Source organism: Dromaius novaehollandiae, chromosome 2, assembly GCF_036370855.1.
Source record: "Dromaius novaehollandiae isolate bDroNov1 chromosome 2, bDroNov1.hap1, whole genome shotgun sequence".
Lineage (NCBI taxonomy): Eukaryota > Metazoa > Chordata > Aves > Casuariiformes > Dromaiidae > Dromaius > Dromaius novaehollandiae.
The window spans coordinates 107,384,046-107,410,319 of record NC_088099.1 but is presented as its reverse complement, the minus strand read 5'-3'; the positions used below and the strand labels follow the sequence as shown (position 1 = coordinate 107,410,319).

The window sequence follows — 26,274 nt, the reverse complement described above, 5'->3', positions numbered from 1 at the left end:
TTTAAGGTCTCCAGCCTGCCCTGAGAGATCACTTATATCGAACAGCAGATGAAAAGCCAGTGCAGATGTAATTTATCGTCGGCGTTTCCTTCTAAAGAATAATTGTGGAGACTTGGCTAGATCAATAATATGGATTTTTGTTGTTAGGTCTTGTAGTCTGCACCATAATGAGAGATAGGGGACAGTGGCTGTTTTCTAATAGAAAATAAAGGATTGGTTTCCGTGTCTTTCTATATTTGAATGCAAAATGGCACACTTGAAACTAATTCAAGTTGTTAAGAAAAGGACCATTTTCTATTGCATTTCTGCTATCATATAAACATGGCAAGTTAGATCAGCCCCCTGTACAGCAAGTGAAATATTGCCTTTACATTTTCCTAAAAGTTAAAAAGTCACAAATTCTGAAGTTGGAATGATAAAATTGTTAAGCATATCTAGAGGAATGTAAAGTACATCTATGTATCAATAAATGCTCATAACCTCAAATGAAATATTATGTCTAGATATGAGGGATTCAACCCACATCAAGCTTCAGAGCTAAGAAATACTGTGTAGTTGCACTTAGAGTCACAGATAATGAAGTTTTGTGTGTGTGTTTATATGGATGGATGTATTTGTGCATATACCATGATACATACACAAATAATGTAATTAATTCATTAATATGTCTGAAAGTGAATCTTGCAGAAAATAAAATGCATCGCCTCTTTTCCTGAGCTTAAAAAGCAGAGACCAAATCTCCTTCAGTCTGGTGTTTTCTGGGCCAAAGCCTCGCTGACTTCCTCAAAAGCTCTGCCTGCAGTAGAGCTCCCAGATTAGACCTAGATGAATATGGAATATTTAACTGGCAAATTATTTTATAGGGTGTACCAATTTCTCTAGCTTCAAGCTGTTACTTGGTTTTGAAATGTTTGTATCAGTGGCTCAGAAAGCTGTTCCAAAAGCCCAAATATAAAATAGCCAGTAAATACAGGCGTGTGCAGAGATGCTGCGGGTACTCGGTGTCCTCATTAGCGAAAGAAGCTGCAGGCCACGCTGAAGTCTGCTCTGAGATGTTAAACGCAACATGAGCTAATTTATGACAATATATAGATGATGAACAATTTCTTGGTAGGCATGGAACAGCATTTAACTTTAAAGTGTGAATTTTATGCTGGGGTGTCAGGTATTACAGCTAGTTAGAAAGATTTATACTTAAAATTGATTAATTAATTAATATTTAACTAATTATAATTAAGCCTTATTTATAGTTCTTCCACTCCTTTTCTTTGATATTTTGATGAACTCGAGTGCTGCATGCTGAAACTCCTGATACAAAAAATAGCGGAGAAAAGAGATTATAAAGGAATCTCTATATAACAGTTCTGTATTACCTCTGCAGTAATATTATTGACCAACAGTTTGCAGTTATATTCAGATTTTGATACATCATTTAACATGTATGCATTTTTCATGTGAAACAGATACTAGTTTGCCTCTGAAAACCGATGTGGGTGTGTGTTATTTACTGTGGGTTTTTATTCTGCTTTTTCTGTTTTCCTTTTTAATTCAGTTATAAATAGCCAGAACTGATTCCTAAAAGGAGGTACCAAAAAATATTTTGTACTTTAGGTACTGTCTTGGAAGAATAGTTCTCTCATCATGGGCCAAAACAAACAAACAAACAAATCCCCAAACAAAATCCCTCTAAAATTTCAGTCTGGGGCTTTCACAATCAGATTTTGGTGCATAAAAAAATGATATGTATAGTTTGCTTTATTATGAAATGGAATTAACATGTGCCAATTGTATTTCAAAGCCTAACTACCTGCTAGAGGTTAATCAGAGTTTTTATGATCCCATTTTAGTGACAGTTCAGGCCGCCTTGGAAATGCAAAGGAATTGCTTTCCTTCTCCTGGCAAGGGCCGCAGGAGCTGCGGGTGCTGGGCCGGAGGCTCCCACAGGGCAGTGGCCTGGTGGGAGTGGAGGACGCCCACGGGGCCCGGCCGAGTCACTAGTGGGAAGAGGCAGCTGCACCTTGCGCAGCTCCCTAACCCACTTCCTTCCATTAATGCCATCTGCAGCTAACTGAGACGCCCTGCTTTCCCTGAAAGCACACGTACTAACGTGGCTGGTGATGTGGGAATAAACAACATGGAGGTTTCTAGCCTCCGTCTTCATGGGAGATATAAGGAATTTGACACCTGACCTCTTAACCCAGTCATCTTTTATAGAAGCTAAATTTCCTTCCCCACAGGGAAGAATTTGAAGAAGACTGTTAGTTTCAATGAATTCAGGGTCATTGCTCCACCAGTCTCCTTTCCATATATTGCTGAGAAAGGGGACAATTTGGCTCCAAATGAGTGGAGTGATTCTGTTTTGGAAAGCATTTTTAAAATTTCATTGGTATATCGAAGGTTAGCATTAGTATTCCATAACGAGCTTCCATGTGGGCTTTACGGGGTGCAGTTGCCTTGCACGTTAGTACATACTGAGTAAAAATGTTGCTGTGAAGTGATAGATGGTATTTATAAACAACGGGGCAAAATCTTAGCTTGTATAAAAATACTTAAAATGGAGCATTTACACACTTGTAATGAATAGTGAGCTTGCCAGACTCTCTCAAATTGTTCCAGAGGTTTGGAAGGAAGAATTATCATTTGAAGATGAACAATATGAGTTCTACTGCAATTTCAGTAGCAATCCCCAGACCTGTTTTCTTTATGTCATAAAAGTTTTACAAACATAAACAGTACTGAATTGCCACTGGTACTGAATAATGTGGCTTTTATTGTCGCCTGGGTTCTTCAGTATATTCCAGGAAATAATTTAATACTTATTAATAAATAGAAGGTAACTAAAGATGACTGTGATCTAGTCTGTTGAAAATTTTTCGGTATCCTTAATTTGTTAGTAAATTCAATATATTTTATTTAAGCAGAATCATATATACACTATATTAACTTTTTTTCCAGGCAATCTTTACTCAGCACAGAAAGGCCAGATGTATGGGAATTGTAAAAAATCAGGATATGCATAAAAACTGTTCAAGTGCATAAAGCAGCCCCATCTGGAAGACATCTAACAGAAATGAAGTTGTACAAAACCATTCCATTGATAATAAAGCTAATTTTTATGGGTCTGACAAGTATGTAATTATGTTCAGTGGTGCTTTTCAGATTTTATCACAGTCAATAAACCGCAGTGGTAATTTCATTCCCATTTGACATATTTACATGGAAACATTTGATTGGAGGAATTAGTAACCCTGAAAGCCTTGATAGATATGTTTTAATGATCTGTGACCTCCGCAGTCCCTCATCTGTTTATTGTTGCAACAGGCGAGAAGTCGTTCCTGTGTGACCTTTGTGGCTTTGCCGGCGGGACACGTCATGCCCTCACCAAGCATCGGAGGCAGCACACAGGTCAGTAAAGCTGTCTTTACTCTTTGGTATATTTTCTCCAGCAAGGGAGTATCTCCACACTAGGGAGTAAAGCAAGTCAAATAGCACATTGCAGCACAAATAATATATCGGCTCATTGTTTGCTTTGCTTTTTTCATTTTGTAAAATCTGAATGCCCAAGGTTTGTATCAAATCTGTTAGCTGTGAGTTTGAATAATTGCTTTTTGGGGACTATTTCGGGTGTTTTTTCTAAAGAAAGTAGAATTGTAAAGACTGGCTTTCTTCTTTAAATGAATGCTACGTATACTGATTTTTTTTCAAGGCCCAAATAGATTACCTACTTTGAAGATTTTGCAAGAGTCTGCTGGAATGTCCCTGGATGAAAATTAGAGACCACATATAGATTAATCCATTATTTTGGACTGAGACATAGTTGAAAACTAGTGTTGTTTCAGTTGCCCTTTTGCAATTTTAAGATAGTTTGTAATTAATAGATACAACCTTAAGAGTTACCACATGGTTAGCATGTAAAGCAGGATTTCTCTCACAGAATTAGTAAAGCTTTCCTACCACCTGGTTATAAAAATTTAATATCAGATAAAATTAAATTGGTTCTTAGCTTCAGAAGACTAAAAAAAAAGTGTAAGTATTAAACATTTATTAATACATTTTACCTTAATTGTGTTTTTTAGTGGTTCCTAGTAAGTGTTTGGTTATTTGAATAGATTTTGTTCAAACAGTCACAGAAGTGTCACTGCTTAAACTACTGTAGTTTTTGTTTTGCTGACTAGCATGAGGATAGTATAACATCATCAGGACTTACAGTGTGAGTTAAGTGACTATTGTCTAATGTACAGTGGAAAGAAATGGCTAACAAATGTGAAGCTGTAATTGTTACATCGTGAATTTTCCATGGATTTTTGTAAAGGAATCTCTGTGGGAGATTTTAGTATGTCCCTGAATAAAGTAATCCTGATTCAGGACATACACCATCAAAGTGTGTAATTTCCCGGAAAGCAGCTACTCTCTTTTCTTGGGAGCCTGAAGCCATTTTTTCCACCTTGGTTTCAGTTTATTAAACCAGCCATATTTGGAGGAAAGTCTGATGCTCGCAAAAAGGTGAGGTTTCTGGTGCTGACCTGGCAATAACTTGAAAAGGATTTGCTGTAAATAAAAATCTGCAAGGCCAGATTCTGCTCATAATTCTAACTAGTGATTATGCTAAACTTACAGAATTTTTCTTCTGATAGGAAAGAATGCACATTTCTGAGAGAGAACTGCTGCTTCCAGTTCCCATTCATTGCAGTATATCTGTGTTTTTAAAATGTCCAAGTATAGTCATTTAGTACATATTATAGGTTCACTTAGTATTGCACACTCTGAATGATGGCAAGAGTAGGTTCAACCACCAGAATGATAGTTGGATGCTTCAGTTGTAACTAATGGTTTCCATTTTTTTGGAGCTTTGAAAAATTTTCATGCATTGGCTGAAATTTACCAAATTGGGCCCAGAATGAAAATGATTTTTGTTTTGTTTTCAAAGTTTGAGCAGAAATAAATCATTGTTATCAATAGGATGGGAACTGTCTTTTGTGTTCTATTGTCCTGCCATGTTGCGTGCTGGGATCATGTCTATGCCTAAGACTCATACTCAGGGCAGCCATCCAAAGGTAAACCATTATTTTAGAATGGGAAAGTGGAAGAACTGTGTATTCTTATGTGCTGAGAAACCACATCTGCACTCACATAGTAATGGAAGTTATCATAGGTTATATTTTTTGTGTGTGTCATTAGGCCACAGGTCATTAGAAAATAAATTTAATTTCCTGGTTTGTGTCTAAAAGCAGTCTGAAAACACCATATGTTCGTGGTGAAAAACTGTCTGGGTTTTGGATGGCATTTTGCCCTTCTTTGCCACTGTGGTGAAGATTTTTGTGCTATGATCACAGGGATTCACAGGTTATAGATCATGAAGCTTGCATCTAGCAGGCATAACTTTATATTTTATGTCAGGACTTGAGGCTCGTTATTACTTTGCTATTAACTTTATACTATACAGGACAGTATCTCAGAGGCAGAGGGATCTATCTTTTTGGCATTTATCTGCCTCTGTGGCACAAACAATCAGAGGTGATTCTTTAGCAGAAAAATTATCTGTAGCTTCTATTTGTTTCAAGGAGAATGACACAATCCACCTTTGCCTGCATTTTTGCACTTATGTGTGTGCCCCTGTATTTTCATCCAGTGCACAACTTTATCTCAGTTCCTAGCTGCATGCGCTCCTCTTTGTATCAATATTTTTTCTACTTTGTCCCTGGTAGACACAATTTTCCATGAACAGAATGCCAACGCAAATTACAACCAGGTTTGAAAGGGATAGATACCAAAAATGGCTTTAATAATTCCCTGCTGTAATACAAACTGTCTAGGGGGCTGACACAGAACATCTTCCAATCCAAGATGTACTTTTATCAGCTGTTAGAGACCCTTGATTCAAGGGCAAAGGAGCTAATCCTTGCACGTGGTTGAGGAGTCTTGACCGGTATAGCAAGCCTCTCCTTGTCCCAGCCTCAGGGTATGAGATGTCCTGGCATCCGTGTGGACTGCTCAGCTTCTCCCACAGATTTCTGACATGAGAGGGGACTGGCTGTAGCACTGGCCTCTTAGACATTTGATGCTCTTGCTTCTGGTATTTGTTACTCTGCTGCTTCTCATTTTAGGCAAGATTGTTTTATGTACATGGAGGAATACCTTTACCCTGCAAAAGATGCATTTTCTTTGGCGATATTACATGGAGTGTGAAGTATAACTCAGGGCAGAATGGAGCCCTTGGAGACTCACAGGGCAGTATGGCTTTAGGAATTAGCTTGGTAAACAGAATGTTATCCCTGAAAGGTATGTTTTTGTTTTTTAAGTGAAAAAAGTACAGGCACCTTAAACAGAAAGGAAAAGCCATTCATTTTAAGAGCTGAAAAATGCACATGCTGAGCTTATTTGCAAACATGATACATCTCCATACAGACTTCCTTGATATAGGTTTGTTCAACTGTGAAGCAGAATGGTAACAGTGAGAAAAAAAATAATTTGACCTAGCAAGAAATCCCTGGTGTTTCAGTGGTTGACATCTTATTCTGTGTTACATGTGTTATCTATTTAATGACTAACTTGCTCTTGTGAGAAGTGCAGGCTTTGAACACAGAATAAGCTAAGTCTTCTACTGACTTTGTCCTAGTAAAACATTCTAGGGTTATCTTGTGCTTTGAGAGTATCTGCTTCGAGTCCAATTCTACAATAAATCAGTCTAGGAAATGCAGCAGGTCTTTCACCAGCTATGTTCATATCGGTGGCCTGATTGTCTACTCTGTCAATTGAAGCAATGGAAGCCTCAAGAACCCAACACTCCTGTGGTCCAAAGTTTGATTACACTTGTATCACGTTGTAAAGGATGCTTATGTCTCTGTCCTTGCTGAATGCTTTACAATAGGCACTCGTGGCTGTCTAGACTGTGAGCAGAAACTGGTTTAAGAAACTTAACCCACTTGCGATAGCTGTTGATGCCATTTGGTAAATAAGGGCCAGCTTGCAGGGCTACAAGAATGTATATGCAAGAGCTCTGGTGTTTCAGCATGACTGGGAGGAAAAATTTTCACCTTATGAGTGAATTGCTGACACAATTTTTCTTAATTCATATTTTGTCCGAGTGAGAAAATCTGCAGGTAAGTAGTATTGCAAATTTTAGTGCTGGCTGCCTGTAGAATTAGTTAAAATCCCCAAAGAATTTAAGTATAACATTATCTGGACTTTATTATTAAAAAAAGAGTAAATAACCTCTAAATCAGCCACCAGAATAAATATACACAAAATGAAATATAGTATATCACATAATTTAAATACTTTGCCTTAATCATGACTGACCTGAGAAAATGCACAAGAAAGAAAAAACAAGGAGAGGTAGTTTCTGGCATTGTAATTACACTAAGAGTTACTAATGACTGTTAAGCTTAACTGTTTAACTTATTCAACGGAACGCCTCAATGAAGACACTTCTTAATCTTCAGATGTCTTTTTTTGTTGTTCTTACTGTTATTCTGCTTTCCTCCTTTATTGGCCTTCCTTCTGTTATCATAGTATTTTCTCTTCCTGTCTATTTTTCCCAGAAGCACTAAACTTCCATTTAGTGCTGTAGTAGCTGGCTTCATGCAACAGTGCTGATCAGTCACATCCAGTCTTCTGTTGCATGAAACTCTTTTTTCTGTGTTGGTTAGTAGTCCTGTTAATCATCCTCATCCTCATATTCTACACAATAGCAGTTTACATTCACTTCTCATATGTTGTTTGTGGTAGGGTCTTGCTGGGAATCATAAAAGTAAAAAATTAACATACATGACAGTAGTAGAACATTAGAGGGTAAGTACACTTACTGTGTACAGCAGTTCTGTGAGAGTCACCATGAACCTATAGAAATGCTTAAGCAGATGTGTCTTTGTTCAAATATTTTCATGAATTTTTGAAGCTTATCGTACTTATCGTACGGCTTGTATCCTACAGATCACTGTTTGTTTGATTGGTTCTGTTCACTCATTTCAATCTTGCACTTCTCAAGACATTTATAGGTCAATGTAACAAAGAAAAAAAATTTAATAATATATGTGTTTTTATCCAGATGAGTGACTCACTTTGTGTTTCTGTTTCTCATGTGAACTGCTCTTTGACTTTAATGTGTAGTTACATTACTTGGCATTGAATTTAATGTATAATGTAGCCTCTTCCCTTCAACTTCTGCACCACAGCTTAAAAAAATAATAATGTTGAATACCACAGAAAATGTAGCACAATAAGTCTTACGTTCTTTTCGGTAAGAAGAGAGGTAAAATTTGAAAAGGATCTGTGTTGTTTTTTATTTCTATTTAAGCAAATATTTGCAGCAGAGTGTGGAACTTAATTATAATTAACTTTTGGCCATAAACACTACCAAAACCTGGGACATCTTAAAACTTTCTCACTGCTTAAGAGGAATTGGCTTGTGGACCAGTTTTGTTCCCATTTCTGAGTATACAAACTGCAATTGTATTTTGCTATGGAATAGCAGCTCCATGGCATCGACAAGGAATCTAGGTTGTACTTATTTTTGTATGTCTTATATGAAAAAAAGATGACCAGACTAAAAGCAAATAGAATTTGCTTCAAAATATTTCAAGCTCCTTTAAGAAGTCTGTAAGTTCCCCTCCAGGGAGCAGCCTTAACAAATGCTAGAAAACAGCTGGAAATAAGAAAAGTCCTGTAACATGTAAGCAGAAGGCCACATTTTGTGGTCTGCTCATTCCTAAGGTCAAATATGCATGGTATATAGCATGCTAGGATTCTTTCAGTACTGCTCAACGCATCGTGTGAAAGACGAATAGGACTAAAACAGGGCTTCTGCCTGTGGAGACCACTGGAGATTTCTTCCATCTTACTAAGATTCTGATTGATTGCAGAAGACTTTCAAATTGAAGGCACCATTTAATTTTTTCTTCCATCATTTATACCAAAGATGGGTCCTCAGTAGCACACTCATATAAATATGATATGTAAGCTGTAAGTAAAATTGCCCAGACAGTCATGATTGTAAGTAAAATCATCACTTTGTCACCCACAAATCACATTTGTCTCCAAGATGTATAATTGTTGTTTATATTATTTTATTTTTCCTTTAAAAATTACATGTTGAGTACATACCTGTACACAGAAATTTATGATTACAGTAAGGCATGCTCTGTGTCCTAAAAAGCTTATCATCAAAGACAGAGAAATCGAAAGAGGTAATATCAAGGAAAAGAAGAAGGAGAAGGGAAAAGGAAAGCAATAATTTGTGAAGAAAAGCTAAGACAGATGCTAAAAGAAGTCAATGGAGAATTTGGAGGAGGCATTTTCAGATAGGCGAGAGAAAGAGAAAGCTTTAGTCATGATGTTTTAAGAAGAAAAGAGTGGGCAGAGTGGAGGAAGCTAACTGGTTAGCTGCAGGCTTAATAACAGCTTTTATACAGGTCAGAGCTCCCCACGATCTGACCCTTTTTTCAGTTGCGTTGCCAAACTCTAGATTGTTGGAACTGAAATTTTCCATGTCAGGTGACTTAGACAGCTGATGCACCTCAGAAGTTGTTTGGAGTATTGTTGAAAAAGCAAAATCACTTTTCCTTCTGTGAGCTTGTGGTTAGGAAACGTGCTTGTTTGAAAATCCTTCTATTAAGAACAAAGACGCCTAATGATAGCAGCTCTTTGATTTTGGAACATGTGAGGTTTTTTGGGTTTTGTTTCTTTTTTAATAACAACAAGCATGTTTGTTGACCGTTATGGCATTTTGGGGCAAATATCCTTCTCTTCCATGGAGTTGGTTATTGACAAAGTTAGGCGAGGCACAGAGAAGTCTTTCATGATAGCAAAGGAGTTTTTTTGGTATTTTTTTTCATTAGTAAATCTTCAAACAGCTATACTTTGCCTGTACTCCCAGCTTTTTGGATACATTGTTTTATAGTTAGCAAATGTAGTGGGCTTAAAAAAAAATACTGCCATTGTTGCTTTTTTGATTCATGTTATTTCGATTTCACATTAATTAGACTCTTGATGAGGGGAAAAAATTCTCCTGAAAAGTTTCATGGCAGGCGGTATTAAAAGATACTGAAATTTGTTGGCTGGGATGTCTTGGGGCAGGGAGGGGGAAAGGAGAATTGGGAAACAAAGGCTGATACAGAAGATTCTGGCCTAAAGGTAAGAAAGACAAAAATTAAAGAAAAAAGAAAAGTACTGCTGCTACACCTAATGTGATCTTCTCCCCCCCACCCAACCCAATGAAATGCTTGGTTGTCTTCTTTTAGTTGTTTTCAATTGTACTTACCAATTTTGTTAATTTTCCAGAAAAATGAATACTTTTCCCTTTGTGCAGCTGCTGAGGATTGCAGGATGTGCTAGGCAGTCATTGTCCGCCAGTGTAGCCATTTTTTTTTTGGGTGGTGCTGCGGTGTATTTTCTGTCAGGTGCAATTTACACATGCTCTCCTTGACAGGAGCGGTTAGCCCCAAGGATTGCCTAAGGAGAAGCTTCCTCGTGCAGTGGGCAAGGATTATCATTTTTCTTTTGGTCACGATGGAGTTTCCAAACTCTCCTGGCTTCCATGGAAGCTCACTCATCTGTCAGCTTTACTGGCCCTGCCCCAGCACAGCAGCAGACCCTAGCTGATGCAGCCTCCAGGGAATGGCAGCTTAAAAATCAACTTTCAGTGCAGATCTGCTTCTTTACAAGGGGGCAAGCTAGTAAGGCTCCAGTGCGTTTTCAATGAAAGCAGTTAAAGTAAGTCTGTATGTGATCTAAAATACTTGTAGCTTTACTATTTAGGCTTGAAAATGTTGCTATCTTCTTTAATACTGCAGGATAAAATAAATCGGGCACAGAAAATTTTCAGTTCAAGAACAGGTTGTGTTGCTATGGAGTCTATGGCCTCCCAGAGAGTTTAACTGAAGAAGAAGCCAATACCATTCAAGCTGCTGGGAGAATCAGTTTCTTCAGATCAGAGAGTCAGTGTCTGACAAGAAAACCCCAGTTGGGGCAGGAATCTCCCTCACAATCTCAATTTGTCCAGCTAAGAGGCTTCTGCATTGTGTCCTGCCCCTTCACCTTTCTTTTTCCTGAGAAACAATAAATGAAAAATGGTAGCTGAAATTCTCTCCAGCAGCTACTAAAAGCAATTATTCCAACCCTCTATGGAGCTTTCAGAAGCTACTCCATTGTTCTTCCTTCCAGACTTTTCAGGTCTAAAGACCTTGCATTTTCTTTTTCCTTGGAAGGGAAAAAGAAATCGGTCATCACGAATGAAAAATGCAGATTTCTGTCTCTTCTCAGAATTCTGGAGAAGTCTTCTTTGAAGTCTCTAGTGTGTCATGTTTTGAGGAGGCTTGAAAAATCAGACTTGGAGGCATGGCCCCTTGGGATCGGTCTTTTGCTAGTGATGTGTCTTCTGCCAGTGATACATCTTTTGCTAGCAGTCTGAAAATCCACAAGTTGTACCTGCTCAGGGACTTAGAGCTTGGTTTAGAGAATGGACATGTGAACAGTCTACAAAGTAGGCATCTATCCCTAGCAGTTTTATTCAGGCTTCTTAAGTTAGGGATGTTGATTCCTTATGTAGTGTTTAGAATATAAATGCTTTCGAAGGCCTCCAAAATACTTCTAAGGCTCCAGAAGTTAGGAGATGCCTTCTGTCTTCTGACTACAAAAATAAACCTCTGTTACTGGTAATTGTGTGTACCTGCAAGCCCCACAGAAGAATTTCTGGAGCAATCAAGTGGTAAAAATGGATGCAGTTGTCTTACCTGGGATTCACAGTATATTTCTCTATCATGAGATTTTGTCTGCTTCAGTGTCTGCTGAAGGGTGGACCTTCCAGCTGGAAAAGGAAAACGTTTTGCATAACGATTTCTTAGCTAGAGTAGGGGTTTTCATCTTTCTACAGTTAGTATTCCCCTAGAAATTCCCAGTGCAGTTGCATGTTTACCAGAGATTGAATTTTAGTCCTCTGACAATATTATTGTCTTCGTTTAGTGGTTTGTTTTTATTTTTCCATGAACCTTTCAAGTCCTTCTGCAGAAATTGACACACTGTTCAAAAAGATTCCCAAGGGCAGAAGGACAGCAAGCAAGAGAGGGAGGATGGAGCTCTGAGTTCTGGTTCATACTCTCAGTCAATTTATGCATATTATCTTATATCTCTGAGATCTAAAATGCAGGAGCAGAGACAAAAACCAAAGACAGCCTTCTCCCTGAGATGTTCATTTCTGAGCAGGTGCTGAATACAGGCCCTGGCTTCATTTCTTACCTTCTGTCTTGAAGAGTGTTTCTCTGTGGGTTGTACATGGGCACAACTGCAACAGAAGCCAGAGGGTGTTCTACATGAGAGGAATGCCTGTCTCCTGCTGGTGAAGACATGCTCATGGAATATGGCCCAAATAACATGGTTACCATGTTTCAGTGCAATTCTCTTTCTTCCTTTTTGCTGCAGTAACACCGTATAGGAAGTCAGCTGGCTGCTGAAGTGTATATCTCACAGTGAGCGTAGTATTTTGTAATTAATACCTTGCATTTGGAAATGCACTTTGCGTTTGCTTTTGTGATATACATGGACTAAAATCTAGCTCAGGGGATTTGCCAGAAATTCAGACTTATCTTCCTTTTATATTGATGAAAACTGATAATGCATATCTTCTCTTGTCATCTTCTAGGAGAGAAACCGTTCAAATGTGATGAGTGTAACTTCGCTTCCACAACACAATCGCATCTGACACGACATAAGCGTGTCCATACTGGAGAAAAGCCTTACAGATGTCCCTGGTGTGACTACAGGTAATGAGTCATTAACTAAAGCATGATGAAGGAAGGGTTAGGGTGATCAGATGAGGTTCATTTGAAGTCACCAATAAAAATATATTGCCATTAAAACACCATCAGTGCAGCAGTAATTGCATATTAAATTAGGAGCTAAATTTAAAAACTTAGTCTTCAGTATTTAGGTATTACTTTATAAAGAAAAACAAATGATGGGAAACCTTTTAGTGGTAACACTGCAGTGCTAATGTTGAGTGTTTGTTTCACAGCTGCTCTAGTGTCTGTTAGAATTCTCCATGGTGAGACTACTTATCTGCATTGCCTTTTCAAATCAGTTGCAGTTTTGAAATTTTTCTCGGTTGAGTTGCAACCATTCCATCAAGAAAGGAAAAATCCCCTAAAAGGCTTCACAGCCTAAATATTCATCAGACACTTATTAGAACTGGAAGCAACTGGAGCTATTTAAAGCACTGCTGAGTCTGGTGTTTCTGCTCCAGTTTTCTCCTTGCCAGCCAAGTTTATTGGATGAGAGTGGATGTAGGGTGGCTGTGTGGCAAAGTCTCCTAAGTTATGCCATTAAAACCCATCCTATTGTGACAGTACAGTTAAGCTCTCAAAAATCACAGAAATGGACTGTTAAGATTTCTTGTGGTGCTCATCCCATGTGTCTTATGTTTGTTATAGAATAGTTATTAAATGATCTCATGTTGCTTCTTAAGTTGCTTCTTAATTCTACTTAAACATACTTTTTCTACAACCTTGAATACTTTTAACACCTTGCAGGGAAGCAGCTAGTCTATGTGTACTATAAAAGAATTCAGAGAAGTCATTCATAAGAAACTTATAAGATCTGAGGTCCAGAATGTTCTTTAGAAATCAGCATTGTATTTGAGCAATGATATATGTTTGTGTAAATAGATGCATGTGCTGTGATACATGCGCACAAGCAGGGGAAGTTAAACATCTGATTATACTAGTATAATTTTTTTAATGCTGAGCATACAACTATAATGTTCTTTTAGTATATGTTTTAATGTAGTTTCCTAAAACAAGATTATATAACAAAGGCTAGCCACTCTTACAATATCTGATTTTGCACTGTTTGTGGTCTACTTTAAAGAAAGCTTCTGTACATAAAGCTTCTGCACTGATCTGTGCAGTTTCGGTACAAAAATTTGAGTTACATTGGTCTGTGTATATAAAGTGAATGTTTTGTGAACTCTGCTGTATTGAGCATCCATTAAATTCCTGTGTAGATCTGCAAAGGACTGAACTTGATATCTCAGGTGCCTTTCATTTCTGTGTTCCCACCTTAAAGCATCTTCCCTCTCTTCCCCCCCCCCCCCCTCCAAAATAGAAGTGTTTCTTTTATCTTCAGTACACTTTGGATCAAGTCATCTAAGCAAGCTAGGTGGTTTTGTATTCCTCAGAATGGTCACATTACAAGATTTGCGTTGAGTGAAGTGACAGCATATAAGGAACATAGTTAGCATGACAGGATGTGCAGCAGTGAACATCAAAGCTCCTGGGCAATGCTGTCTTTCTGGCACTGCTTGAAGAGGCTTAATCTTGTGGTCATCCACTTTCGTGAACCATCCCAAAAGGAAGGAATAATCTTATTACTGAGCAAGATAATGAGAGATGGGTTATGATGCGTTTAAGCATCTGACTTGGAGACACCAGTGCATGGGAGTGTTGTTGATGTGAATCCGCGTTTGCAGTTTGGGGTTCGTTGCTCACGCAGAGTGGGCGCAGACATGGAACCTTGCCTTTTCCCCCGCTCAGCGTGACAATGCATAACAGCATTAAATGCTCTGTCCAGGAAGATGTTCAGTAAACAACAGATGATTGTTTTTCTTCAGATGGACATGTTTCTGTATGGGGTAGGAATTTCAGGAAATGACAGGCTTTGGCTAGTATTATATTTATTTGAGGTTATTAGGGAAGAAGCAAATGTCACTTGCACGTTTTATCAGGATTAACAGGAAATCTCTGAGCCTCCATATTGTTGGAAAATCACTGTTTTGTGATAGTAGGATGTTAGTAGGATGTTCCCTTGTAGGCCAATTTCAACCCACTCTTTGAAAGCTGATCTCTATGGGCATCAGCTTATGCAGCTTTGATTCTGCAAGAAATTTTGTCTGAGCTCAGGTGAAGAACATCTGGCAGGGATGCAGAAATTAGAGCTCTGCTGCTGCTGCTGCAAGTTCAGAGAGGCAGTGAGGCCTTAGTTTTTTGCTCTCTATCCACCTCTTGCTTTTTTTCCTCTTTATTTTTCACTGTATTTTTAAGGGAATCACATGTTGCCTGCTTATTAACTCACCCATTACTGTCTGTTTTCATGAAGAAAAGGTATTAGCAACTCAGCAAGTAATGTTCTTCAGACCAGTCCAGCAGACTGTGTTTACTCTTGTGAGTGGCACGCACACAAAACATGACATCAAGGTTTTAAAACCTGCAGATCTAGTAATAAAATTAACCCCCATGTCTAGTGGTGAAGTTCTCACTGTTTGGTGATTTCAGCTCAGCCATTGTACTGTAAGTTCATCCAGACTATTTCAGATGTTGCTGTTTAGTATTGCTTGGCAACTGCAGACTCTTTAATGACCTTTGTAGCTTCACTGAGATTAATATTCCCCATTTTGTGTATGGATAAGGAGCAGAGTATCATAATGTCTCCTTTCACTGGTAGGTGAAGTGATCTCTGTAGTCTAAAAAGTAGTTTGGGACATTTGAATAAAAAGAGTGTCTGAATACTAGATTTTTTTAATTATTCCTGTTCAACTCATCAGTGCTCAAAGGGTGCTTAGAGATTACTGATTTCAAGCTTTTCAATGAGAAGAAATTGTGAACAGTCATCCTGCAAAAACTCTTGCCAGACAAGTGACTGAACTAACCTTGGCAAGAAGTATAGAAAAAAAAAATATTAAAAGAAACAAATCTGAATTTAGGAACCACTATTGAAATATGGATCATTTGTGACTGTACATGCACCTGTAACTCATCTTTTTTTTCTTTCCTTCGCAGCAGAAACAAGTGGAATAGACTATAGGATACTATGGGAAAAGATTGATTTTGGCTGCATAGAACTGAAAAGGAAATTTATTCTTTATAACCTTCAGTCAGAAGGGAAGTTCTTTTCTTAACTAGGAAAAGACATGAACTGATGTGGCTTTCCCAAGTGAATAATAAACTCATCTAGGGTTTTTATCTCACAAATTGTACAATCTCAATAGTATACATATTCCCCAAAAGAAAACAGGGGCAATTTTGGTCATTTTATTTTACTGAGTTGCTTTTATAATCTATGTTTATGGTTATAGTTAAATGTTTTTGCAAAATTTTATCTTCTGTCTCTGCTTTTTTAGTATGGTCGGTTGATATTTATATTCTCTAAATCTGTAGCTTATCGATAACAAAGAAATGAACTTCTGATTTTTCTGTCTATAACAGCAGTATCCAACTTCTAGTAATGATCGTAATTTGAAATTATATTTCCAGTCTATTTTTTAAAATCTAATTCATTTTGAAGGAAGAAAAAATACCTGCCTCCTAAAAATTTGCTTACTAAAAGTTTAAACTGCTATTCTAGTTTCGTCTGTATTTCACATTTGTATTTTCAATGTAGGTTCATCCTGTTTAGATATAAATATGCACATATTTCCTTTGCATTTACTATCTCAAATGTCTCTCCATTCTTAAGTTACTGTGCTTCGTCATACAAAAATATTCATTCACTCCTAATTAGTGTTCACCGCAATTTTATATTACAGAATTGGTCTCATAGGGCCCTACACCACCATTCCATATGCAATACTTATCTTGTATTTCTGTGTCATTTTATAAAGATATGTTATGTGGCTAAACTTTTTAGATTACATGATCCTAGAGTCATACTGACAAAAATACTGTTTCCATTTTGCAACGGACACAATAAGAAATGAAGAGTCATGTAACGTCCTGAAACTGAATAATATCTGTGAACTTAACTAGTTTCTAAAACGGTGGGTTGTATATTCCGTGGCCAGACTTCTCATAGCTGGCTGCCTAATGAAAGGCAACAGTTTAGGCACCTGAATGTAACCTGATTTCAGAAGTGCTAAACTCCCATGCATCCAGTGAAATCAATGAAGGATGCAGACATGCAGCATTTTCAAACACTGAACTACTTTTTTGGATGTGTCTAAATTTAAGAATTCTTAAATAACTAGGAATCTAATTTTAGTCATATGTTAGGCTTCAAAGCCAAGTGCTATCAGTACTAACTTTCCATGCATCTATCACAGCTTCTTAGGCAAATAATGATTTATGTTCATGGTGTGTATGTGGGGGGTTGTTTTAGTACAAAGTGGATTCAGATTACTTTGTTTTGGGGAGGGTAAAAGGCACAGCCCTGCTTTTCAAGCATATTCAAATTTGGGGGAGTTCAGGGCTTGGGAGGAACACTGGCTTAGTTCTGTGGCATAGAAACATCTTTGCTGCAACTTTGACCATGGGAGTGTGGGACAAGTATAATGTTAAGCTAGTCTATGCCATCCCTGTTCTGTAATTAAAGAAAATGGCTCTTATGCCTCTGGGACTCCGCTGCACGGTTTAATTTTGCATATGTACTGGGGGGGGGGGGAGGGAATGGAAAGCAACGTCTACAGGATTGGCGATGTTCCACAGTAGTAGATAAGAGAGTTTAGAAGCTTTATAATATAAACAGCCATGCCAGCAAAACAGCATTAATTCCATAAATGCACCTTTCTATAAAGTATATGACTTGTGAAGGATGTCTTACAAGGCTGAGAATGAATAGCATACATTTTTAATATAATTATGTAAACTAAAATAAATATTTTACATTTATTATGCATAATAAAATAATTAGACAACATTCTGCAAGGGATTATGGCATCTGAAATTCCAACTGCAGAAGGATTCATTTCGTAGTTTTGGCAGCAGTGGCAGCATGACTTAGGGGGAGTGACTCCAGAGGGGCTACTTTTCTTTTTTCGGACAGCATCCCTAGGGAATTCCTATTTCCCTCTGACTTATAGTATATGTTCATAGGTTGTAAAGACCAGTTTATAATACACCCCAGGATTTGTACCTAATTCATAAGGATGTGCAAAGTAAGTGTTTTCTCTCTGTGTTTATTTTGGTGAGTTTAATAACCTTGTTTTGATACGATTGTGTCAGCTGAGCACTATTCCCTAGTTATATCAAGAACAGCTAGGAACTATTTTAAATACTGAGGTAGCAGTATGTATTTATTCATAATAAAACTGAAAGCCTGTTAAGGCAACTTCTACATAAAATGATGAAACAGTGTATTTATCATTAAAATGTTAACATTTACATGTTTTTTGCAACCAGTGAAATTTAATACGCATGTATAGGAAATAACCAGGTTATACAAGTCTATGGAGCATTAGGCTGATAATGACTACAAGTGGCAACCACCAGTACGCTATGGAAAAACACTTACCGCTATACCACAAAGGCAGAATTGGGCAAAAAAAGTGCAAATACTTTGTACTAGGAGGGAATTGCTAAGGAGGATAATGCCTGTGTGTGCAGTAGAGCAAACTGGGCTTTCAGAAAGCACTTAAGCTTCCGTTGTGATCAGCAGCAGGAGTTGAAGATATCCAGCACATTGTGCTAGCATACTTATAAACAAATGAAGGTAGAAGTTTAGAGATAAATTCTGTTAATGCCTGGGCATAGTTCCCAGATGTGGATACCTCAGAATATTATTCCACCCGTAGTTTTTAATAAACATTCATTTAAAATATTTGATAACATTTATATTAGTCTGGAATAAAGTATACAGTAGCATTCAAGTCTATGAAAGAAAAACATTCTGGTATAAGATTTAGATATGTCCTAAAAATATACTTTCATTATTCTAACGAACTCATTGCATATGGGGTTAGGGTTAGTATTATTCCCTTTGTGATGTTTCTATTATGTAATAAAACTGTTTTTATACTTACCTAAATTATAACTGAAAATTCATATGGTAAACTCAGACTAAAAATATGAAATGTGACAGTGCAAAATACAGATCGACTATCGTATTCACCAACGGACTTGGCTTCAGACATAGTTCCTAAAAGTCAGAAACTTGTAGAAACCAGAGTGCACACAAACAGTGATATGGTCCTCACTGGGAGGTGCGTGCACCATCTGCAGTGACTGAGACATTCTGCCTTTGCAATTACAGACAATCATGTTGGTGGCAATGTACAAAAGAACTTAAACTCCCTCCCTCTCAGCTCTCCCCATTCTCCTTGCCAGAGGCAAATGTCACTGCACAGACTGCTTAAGAAAATGTGTGCTTATTAGAAAACATGATTGTTCCTTTAAAAATACATATATATATATGTATATGTGTGTACATACACATATATAGATGTATACAGATTTTATCATTGTGTTCCATTATGAAATCACCCTGTTAGAGGTTTTTGCACTGCATGTACAACTACAGTCACTCTGAAGTCTGTTGCTTTCAGTGTTTTTAATGAATATGATAGTAATCACATTGTACTTGCTGTAAAGATAATGCAGATTTTTATTTATTTTAATGAATGGTGCTTATTCATCACAATATGGAAGTCCATCAGTAATTCCATGAGCATTGGTAACTCGAACTTCTTTTGTTGTTTTTTCTTTTCTCTTTCTATTTATTTATTCCTGTTTTCCAAGTTTTTCCTATGGCCACTATAGCTAAAAGGTACTAAAAATCTACTTTTTAATTGGGTGAATCTGTTATTTTCATGCTAACACTGAACCATGGGACTTGGGATTTTAAGGATCTACCTAAATATAATTAAACAAGTGATGAAATCGCAAACATTGGTAATGCTGCTCTAGCTTCATTTGGATTGAGTCCTTTGAAGAACAACTTTTAAGTGACGTGTTTAAGCCTAAATAGAATGCTAAATTATTCTGACCCATTGACAGTAATATATAGCCATTTTGACATTAATATAAAAATTTCTATATGGTTTTACCTCCTGTCAGCTTCTCTGTGTTGCAGCCTGTTGTGATTGCAGCTCAGCTCTCTATCAGTTAGTCCACACTTTGGTTTAAGTTCTGCAAAAACATTCTCAGGTTCCTGAGTTCTTTCAGTAATTACTGTCTTCCCTTTGCTGTTCAATTTGGGCTTCATCCTCAAACTCTTCTTGTTCTTACGCAGCCTTTTCTCTGCTGTGTGGGTGTACTTTGTTTGAATCAAAGTCTAGTATGCTCAGTCCAAAGCCTGAAGTGTTTGGTGCTTATGAAATAAGAATGAAGGCACTTCATGCATTGGACAGCAAGATTAATGTGGTAGTCTTCCATTTTCACTATACATTTTAACTTTCTCTACTTCACACCTCCTTTGTCCTATCATATGTCATGTGTCATCACTGTCTTACCACTTCCTTTTTCTTAATGAGCATAAATATATTAAATATAAATATAGCTATATTAAGTATTTTATAAATGTGAGACACCAACATATATTTCAGATTGAAATAGTCTTAAGTAGATTCTATTTCGATAATAAATAGAATTTTATTACTAACTTCCAGGTGAATGATTAGGCTGTGGTCTTGGCCTTTAGTAACAGAAAAGACTTGCAATTTGCTCTTCTCATAGAGGTTGTGTTAAAAATGTACAGTAAGATTCTTCCTTTATACCTACAAATAAACTTTTACTTGTTGGAATAATTTGATCCAAAAAAACATTGGGACCATAGATTAATTTACATGACCCTTTTAGGTAATTAAAAAAAAATTTATTATACAAGTTTTCTTTGCCACTGTCTGCTAACATAGAAGAAAAATAAACTCATTTGTTCCTTTTACCATTCTTTAATCCCAAATCCAGTCATTATAATAGGACCCAAACTGGTTTTGGGGATAGCCAATCTACAAGGAATGAGTATGAACAGTCCCCTGATTGGTAGTTAGCAATCTCTGAAAATATTATGGTAAAGTTACAGGTCTTAGAGATTAAACTAGTCTGTTTTGCTATGTATGGCTTATTCTGCAGGCAATATGACTGCTGTCATGTAAAAAAGTTTGTGTATGTAACTCTGTCTTTACAATACAACATTCCCTCTTCCTCCCTTGTCCTTTCATATGTGACATACAAAACAACCTTAAAATTTAGTAAGTGACGGAAAGAAAATTCAATTCAATAACAGTTCTAGAAAGAGGAGTAGCCATGTTGAGGAGGGAGAAGGGGAAACATAATAGTTCTTTAAAGCCTGATGAAGGTGTGAGAAAGAAAACAAAATTGCTGGACAGAAAATAAAAGAAGGGAAAAAGAGGAGAAAACCAGAGCTTTTCTGTTTGAGAAAAATTTGCTGCTCAGGTACTTCTAATGATTTTGTTAGAAACTTTCATTTTATCGAAACTAAGTGAAGCAGCTGGCTGATTCCGGCAGAACGTCCTTGTCTCTGTGACAGCTTCTGTCTGATTTCCTCTACGTTTGTATATTAGGGCACTTTGGGCAGCACAACTTTCTGGATTTCAAGGCTTCCTGCCTTGCAGTTGGAAGTTGTGGGATAGATTTGGGAGTCCTGCACCTTGGGGTGAGTCTGATGAGTGTTTTCCAGAGGCCACGATACAATCTGGAGGAACTGCAGCTCTTGGGCAGGGTCTGCTGCTGGGGCTTGGGAAGCTGGGTGTTCCCGGGGTCTCTCTGGCAGGGTGGGCAACCAAAAGCCCCGCTCTGACCTCTTTGGCTCTCTTGATTATCCGCTTTGGGGACAGAAGTGTGAAAGATGTGAGAGATCTGACTTTCTGGGCTGCTGCTTCACAACCCCACAGGTTGAAAGCTGCTGCTTAGCTTGGGGCAGCAAAAACTTTGACGAGAATAAGGAGAGCTTGTCTCAGAAGGGCTGAGAGTGCCTCATGGCCTTCCATGGGGTTGCCTTTCTCTTTTCTGAGCTGCTGTGAGCAGATAGTGTGGTCCAGACAGGCAGATGTGACATAGAGAGGATGGGGAATTTTGTGCATATCAATTCTCTTTCTCTAAACCATTTTGCAAACTGTGTTTTATGATACTATATTACTTCTGTTGAAGTTGTGGATCAGGAATCTGTTTTTGCTTGAGGCTGTGCTAAACAAAGACAGTCTGGAGAGGAGCTTTTTGCCCAAGTGACTTTTAGTAACTTGCTCATTATGACTACTTTATCCCTCATTGGGGTAGTGTTTGCGGTTTTGCTGGTCCTGCTTAGGCCTGAATAGCAGGCATAGATACCATTGAGACTTCTTAGGGACTTCTTTTAATCTTACCATTAAAACTCTCAGTTGTGCTGTTGCAAGTGATCAGTGTTGCTCTGGTGTTATCATTGTTCTTTTTAAGGAAAACCACTAAAAGAAATATAAGATACATGCACATGCTAGGGGGTGATCTGTTAGCATTTTAGTTTCCAATTTCCTTTCTGTCTATTAAAAAATTAAAAAGTGATGTTAGTAGCATTCATAGAATGTCTGTGTTATTAGGTTTGTTTGTTTAGTTTTTCATCTTTAACCTGCCTACCACATAATACTGCACTGAATTTTGGGCTTCGATCTTTTTCTTAATGTGTTCTTTTAAGAATGGAAAAATAATTAATGCAAAACAATAACTAGAATCCAAAATATGTATGAAAAACGATGTCCTACATACTTGGACACTTTGGGGCAAGGCTGTTGCTTTCTATTTTACATCCTCAGAGAAAAAATGAAATCTCTAGGCCACTCCTCATCTTTGCCTCACAGGTTATTTTGTGGCTCAGTGTGCTGGGAGAAACATGCTGCTGCCATACTCTTTTCCTTTCTCCCACCCACATGGATGAGTGGAGACTTTCCTCCTTCTTCCCCATCTGCTCCAGTAGATGGACTGAAACAGGTAGGGAATGGGAACTGAAATGGATTGGGAATAGCTGTGCTGTTCATAGCCCAAGAGCAAACTGGTTCCTCTTTGAAGTGAAGAAGAAGTCACTTTTGACTCTCAAAACCTGCAAAATATTCCCTGGTGCTCCCAGGGTAGGTAGCACAGTTATACCCATACCTCAGGTTAGCTGCGCACCAATCCAGTTCTGTGCAGCTTTTCCTTCCACTTCAGCAGAACAGCTGAGCACACCATGATTCGTAGAATATAGCTCTGTACATATATATATATATTTAAATAGTGCTTTAAAGTAACATACTTCTAATGTTCTTCAGCAGTGCTGTCATTTTATATTTTTAGAGGTGATATCATTTTACAAGAACACAAGTAGAAACTCAGCAGTTTATAATACTGTAAAACTTGTGTAATAATCCTGTAAATACATCAAGTGGTTCTAGTGACATCATAAACCACTAGAATATCATCCTAGTACTTTATTGTGATATTACTAGTACCCCTTAAAATATAGTATTTATAGCTTTATATTTAGCACTTAAGCACACTCTCTTTCAATCCCTGTTCAAGCTAATTATTGATTCTCTGTAGTGGCTCTGGTGTTGAAGATACAATTTGTTTTGCTAGAAAGCTGGTGTGGAAAGTCATCCTCCACTTCTGTCATCCATCTTTCCTGAAAACATTCCTGTTTGAAATTTTGCAAAATACCTTGTAGAAGGTATTGAGAGATGGGGTGCAAAAATGAATTCTTCAGTTTGGATGATTTTTCAATAGGAAAGTACGGTGTTTTCATGCACTCTTTGCTAATGAGCTCTTGGTAAGATCCAACCAGAGAACCAAATTTTGGAGATATGTTATGAATTTTTTTTAACATATAAACAAACCATTAGTAACTCGTTTTCTTTTCAGGAAAGAGAAGGTGTGTCTTTGCTTTAAAAAGGCAATTTTTATTAATCAGTTAATGAGGACTGATTTTTAGCCTGGTGTCCTTACTTACACTGAAACTTGCACCAGGCCATCCATTCATCCACCTTCTGGCAGTTTCTTTAATAACTTTTTAAGCTGTTGGCCAGTTTCAGTCAAAGCTGGCAGGGCATAGTGGTTGCTGAGATAATTGAAGTTCCTACATATTTCTTAAAAGAGCTGGATGAGGAGAGAGGAGGAAAAAAAAAAAAAAGCACAGAGGAACAGGCAGGCAAAATTCAGCTGTTATACCTTTCTTCTTGCTTACAACCAGCTAATGTATTTTTTGAGGCTAGCCACTCAGCATGGCTGTTTTTTCTTGCCTGATGGGAGTATCTTGAAGGTTATGTTGGGGAGCTCCTGTTATTGCAGAGGGAGAATTAGTTAACAGGACAAAAATCCACGGGAAACCAGGCTTCATTTGCTACAGTGTTCATGTGTCAGTGTTCCTGGGTCCAAAATTAACTGTTTGTTGCAAATCATCAACACAGGTCATTTTATAAGGATGTTAAAATCTATCAAGTATTTTTAAGGATAAAGAGAACATACCCAGCTCTCCATATTTTTCTTTAGAAAAGACATTATTTGGTAGAGACTTATATCCCAAAGATTGAGAGTACTGACATTTCTTACTGAGTGAATAGGAAACAGCTTTTGTTATGGACAGATTATTCCATAATTGCTGTCTTTGGTATTTATTCCATTTCTTTTAGGTCATTTAGTGATGAACTGTGATATAATACATAGATCTAGAAAGATGATATTTGTTCAAACTTTGCTTGTATTCTTTGCATAAATACAAATGTTTTTACATGTTTTTAGTAACAATAGGCACCCACAAATTCTCTATCTAATATGGGGTCCAGTGGCTGCTTTCTACCTATTTGGAATTCAGCCTTTTCATTTAGGTGACTAAATGTGATTTTCATCGCATTGTAATTTGAATTTTAATTACCCAGTCTTTAAGATTTTGATCAGCACTAATAAATTATAACAAAGTCATCTTATGTGGTATTTAGTTGATTGATTTGGTATGCTAAAATCTAGTCATTTTGAGGAGCAATAAAAATATATTCAAGTAGAAGAGAGGTTTCAAAGATAAAGGAATTTGTACCAGATTTGTTGAAATCTGGCTCAGTCTGACAGAAGACTTAAATTAGAGCCCTTGTTATGGAAAAAGCAGGTGGCTACTCTGCATTCTGTTTAAATAAATGCAGCAGGAGCAAGTCAGGTAGTTGGCCCTTGCATGCTGCCCAGCGTATGCAGCCTGGGAACTGCTGTGTTTTGCCCGGTGGCGGTGTCAAGGGAGAGATGGGGTTACGGTGTTGGGTGAGGCTGCAGAGATAAAGGGGAAGGTGGACTCTGTTAGTGCTCTGGGTTGCAGAGGAATATTTTGAAAGATAAATATAGTGTTTGCTTATTCTAGCTGAGTTCTTGTCCCCTCTAATCTATAATAATAAGAGAGTTTTCATTTTCTTTCTCTGCTCTGAAATCCATGTTTTCAGCTTCATTTCACCAGTAGCATGGTAGGAGTGCTGTAACAGGAAGGATGATAACTAAGCTTCTCTGCATCTAAGCATCTCTGCTTCATAGCTCAGTGGAGAGTCAATTCTCACTGAAGGAAAGGCTGGATAGTGTCTACTGTCACATGGGTGAGGCTCTAAAACAAAAATAAAGACAGAGGATGAAATCCTGGTCACACTGATGTTAATCGCATCACTTTCCTGACCTCAGTGAAGGCAGGATTCTCCACCTATCGTGAAGTGCTTGCTTCTTGAGAGACAAACAGAAAGCCAGAGGAGCAGCAACACCTTTGACAAGACTATATCCTGAAAAGTAAACAAACAAAACAAACAAAACGAGTAGACTGTGGGATCAAGTACCTAGATACTTCCAGTTTCCACTGATCTTTGCAGGTGAGGTGCAGTTCCCCTAAAGCACACTAAAAACTGTCTAAATCCCAGACCAGCTATGCCTTTAGGAGTTTACTAGTCCCCTCTCTGCTGAGTTTGCAAGTTCTTAAGTCACTGAGGTATGCTCGGGAGCGTCTGCCTCTGGGGATATGGGCCTGTCTCAATCCAGCTCTCCCATTCACCTTTTAGGTGAACAGGCTCCTATTCCTGAATTCTTTGGTATATCTTAGAAGCAATTAGAAAAATGTCTGAAAGTTAGACAAGCTATCATTAATTTAGTTAAGAATGGCAGTGCCATCCACAGTGAAGTCTATTTAGTGTTTAGGATACTCAGCTGAGAGGGCGCAGAAGGGGTTTGGGAGCCGGTTGTTTTGAGTGTGAGAAAATGTTATGTAGGAACCATAACTGAAAGCAGAACAATTCTGAAAACAGATTGGCTCCTGCCTCTTCTCACTGTCCATTGGCAGAGTTTCAAGAAGAAAAGAGTGTGTGCAGGATATTTCATGCCAGCTAATGCGCTTTCCTGGGATGCAGAAGAACTAGATTCAGCCCTGCTCAGGATTTCTACTTCCTAGAATAGTGCTTTAATTTCTCAGCTATTATGTAAAAGATAGGGACACCAGTGTACCTGAGCAGATAGGCGCTCCTGACATTTCGTATAGGTTGTCTGTACTTCCTTTAGAAAAGGTAGACATTAATTTAAGCGAGCCAGATTACCCTCCTGAGACCTACATTAGTTTATACTTACTTTCATTAATTATATTGGGAATTTGCTTGGTTATGGTAGA

The 26,274-nt window shown here is 37.8% G+C and overlaps 1 protein-coding gene across 4 annotated transcripts in view; it reads left to right on the top strand.

The window, feature by feature from the left end:
• Positions 1–26,274, top strand: part of ZNF407 (zinc finger protein 407) — a 348,080-nt gene that overhangs the window by 209,564 nt on the left and 112,242 nt on the right. For all 4 annotated transcript variants that reach the window (XM_064507125.1, XM_064507124.1, XM_026100710.2 and 1 more), the window contains 2 exons: positions 3,322–3,405; positions 12,635–12,755. In XM_064507125.1, coding sequence (XP_064363195.1) covers positions 3,322–3,405; positions 12,635–12,755 — 205 coding nt within the window. The remainder of the gene's footprint in view (positions 1–3,321; positions 3,406–12,634; positions 12,756–26,274) is intronic.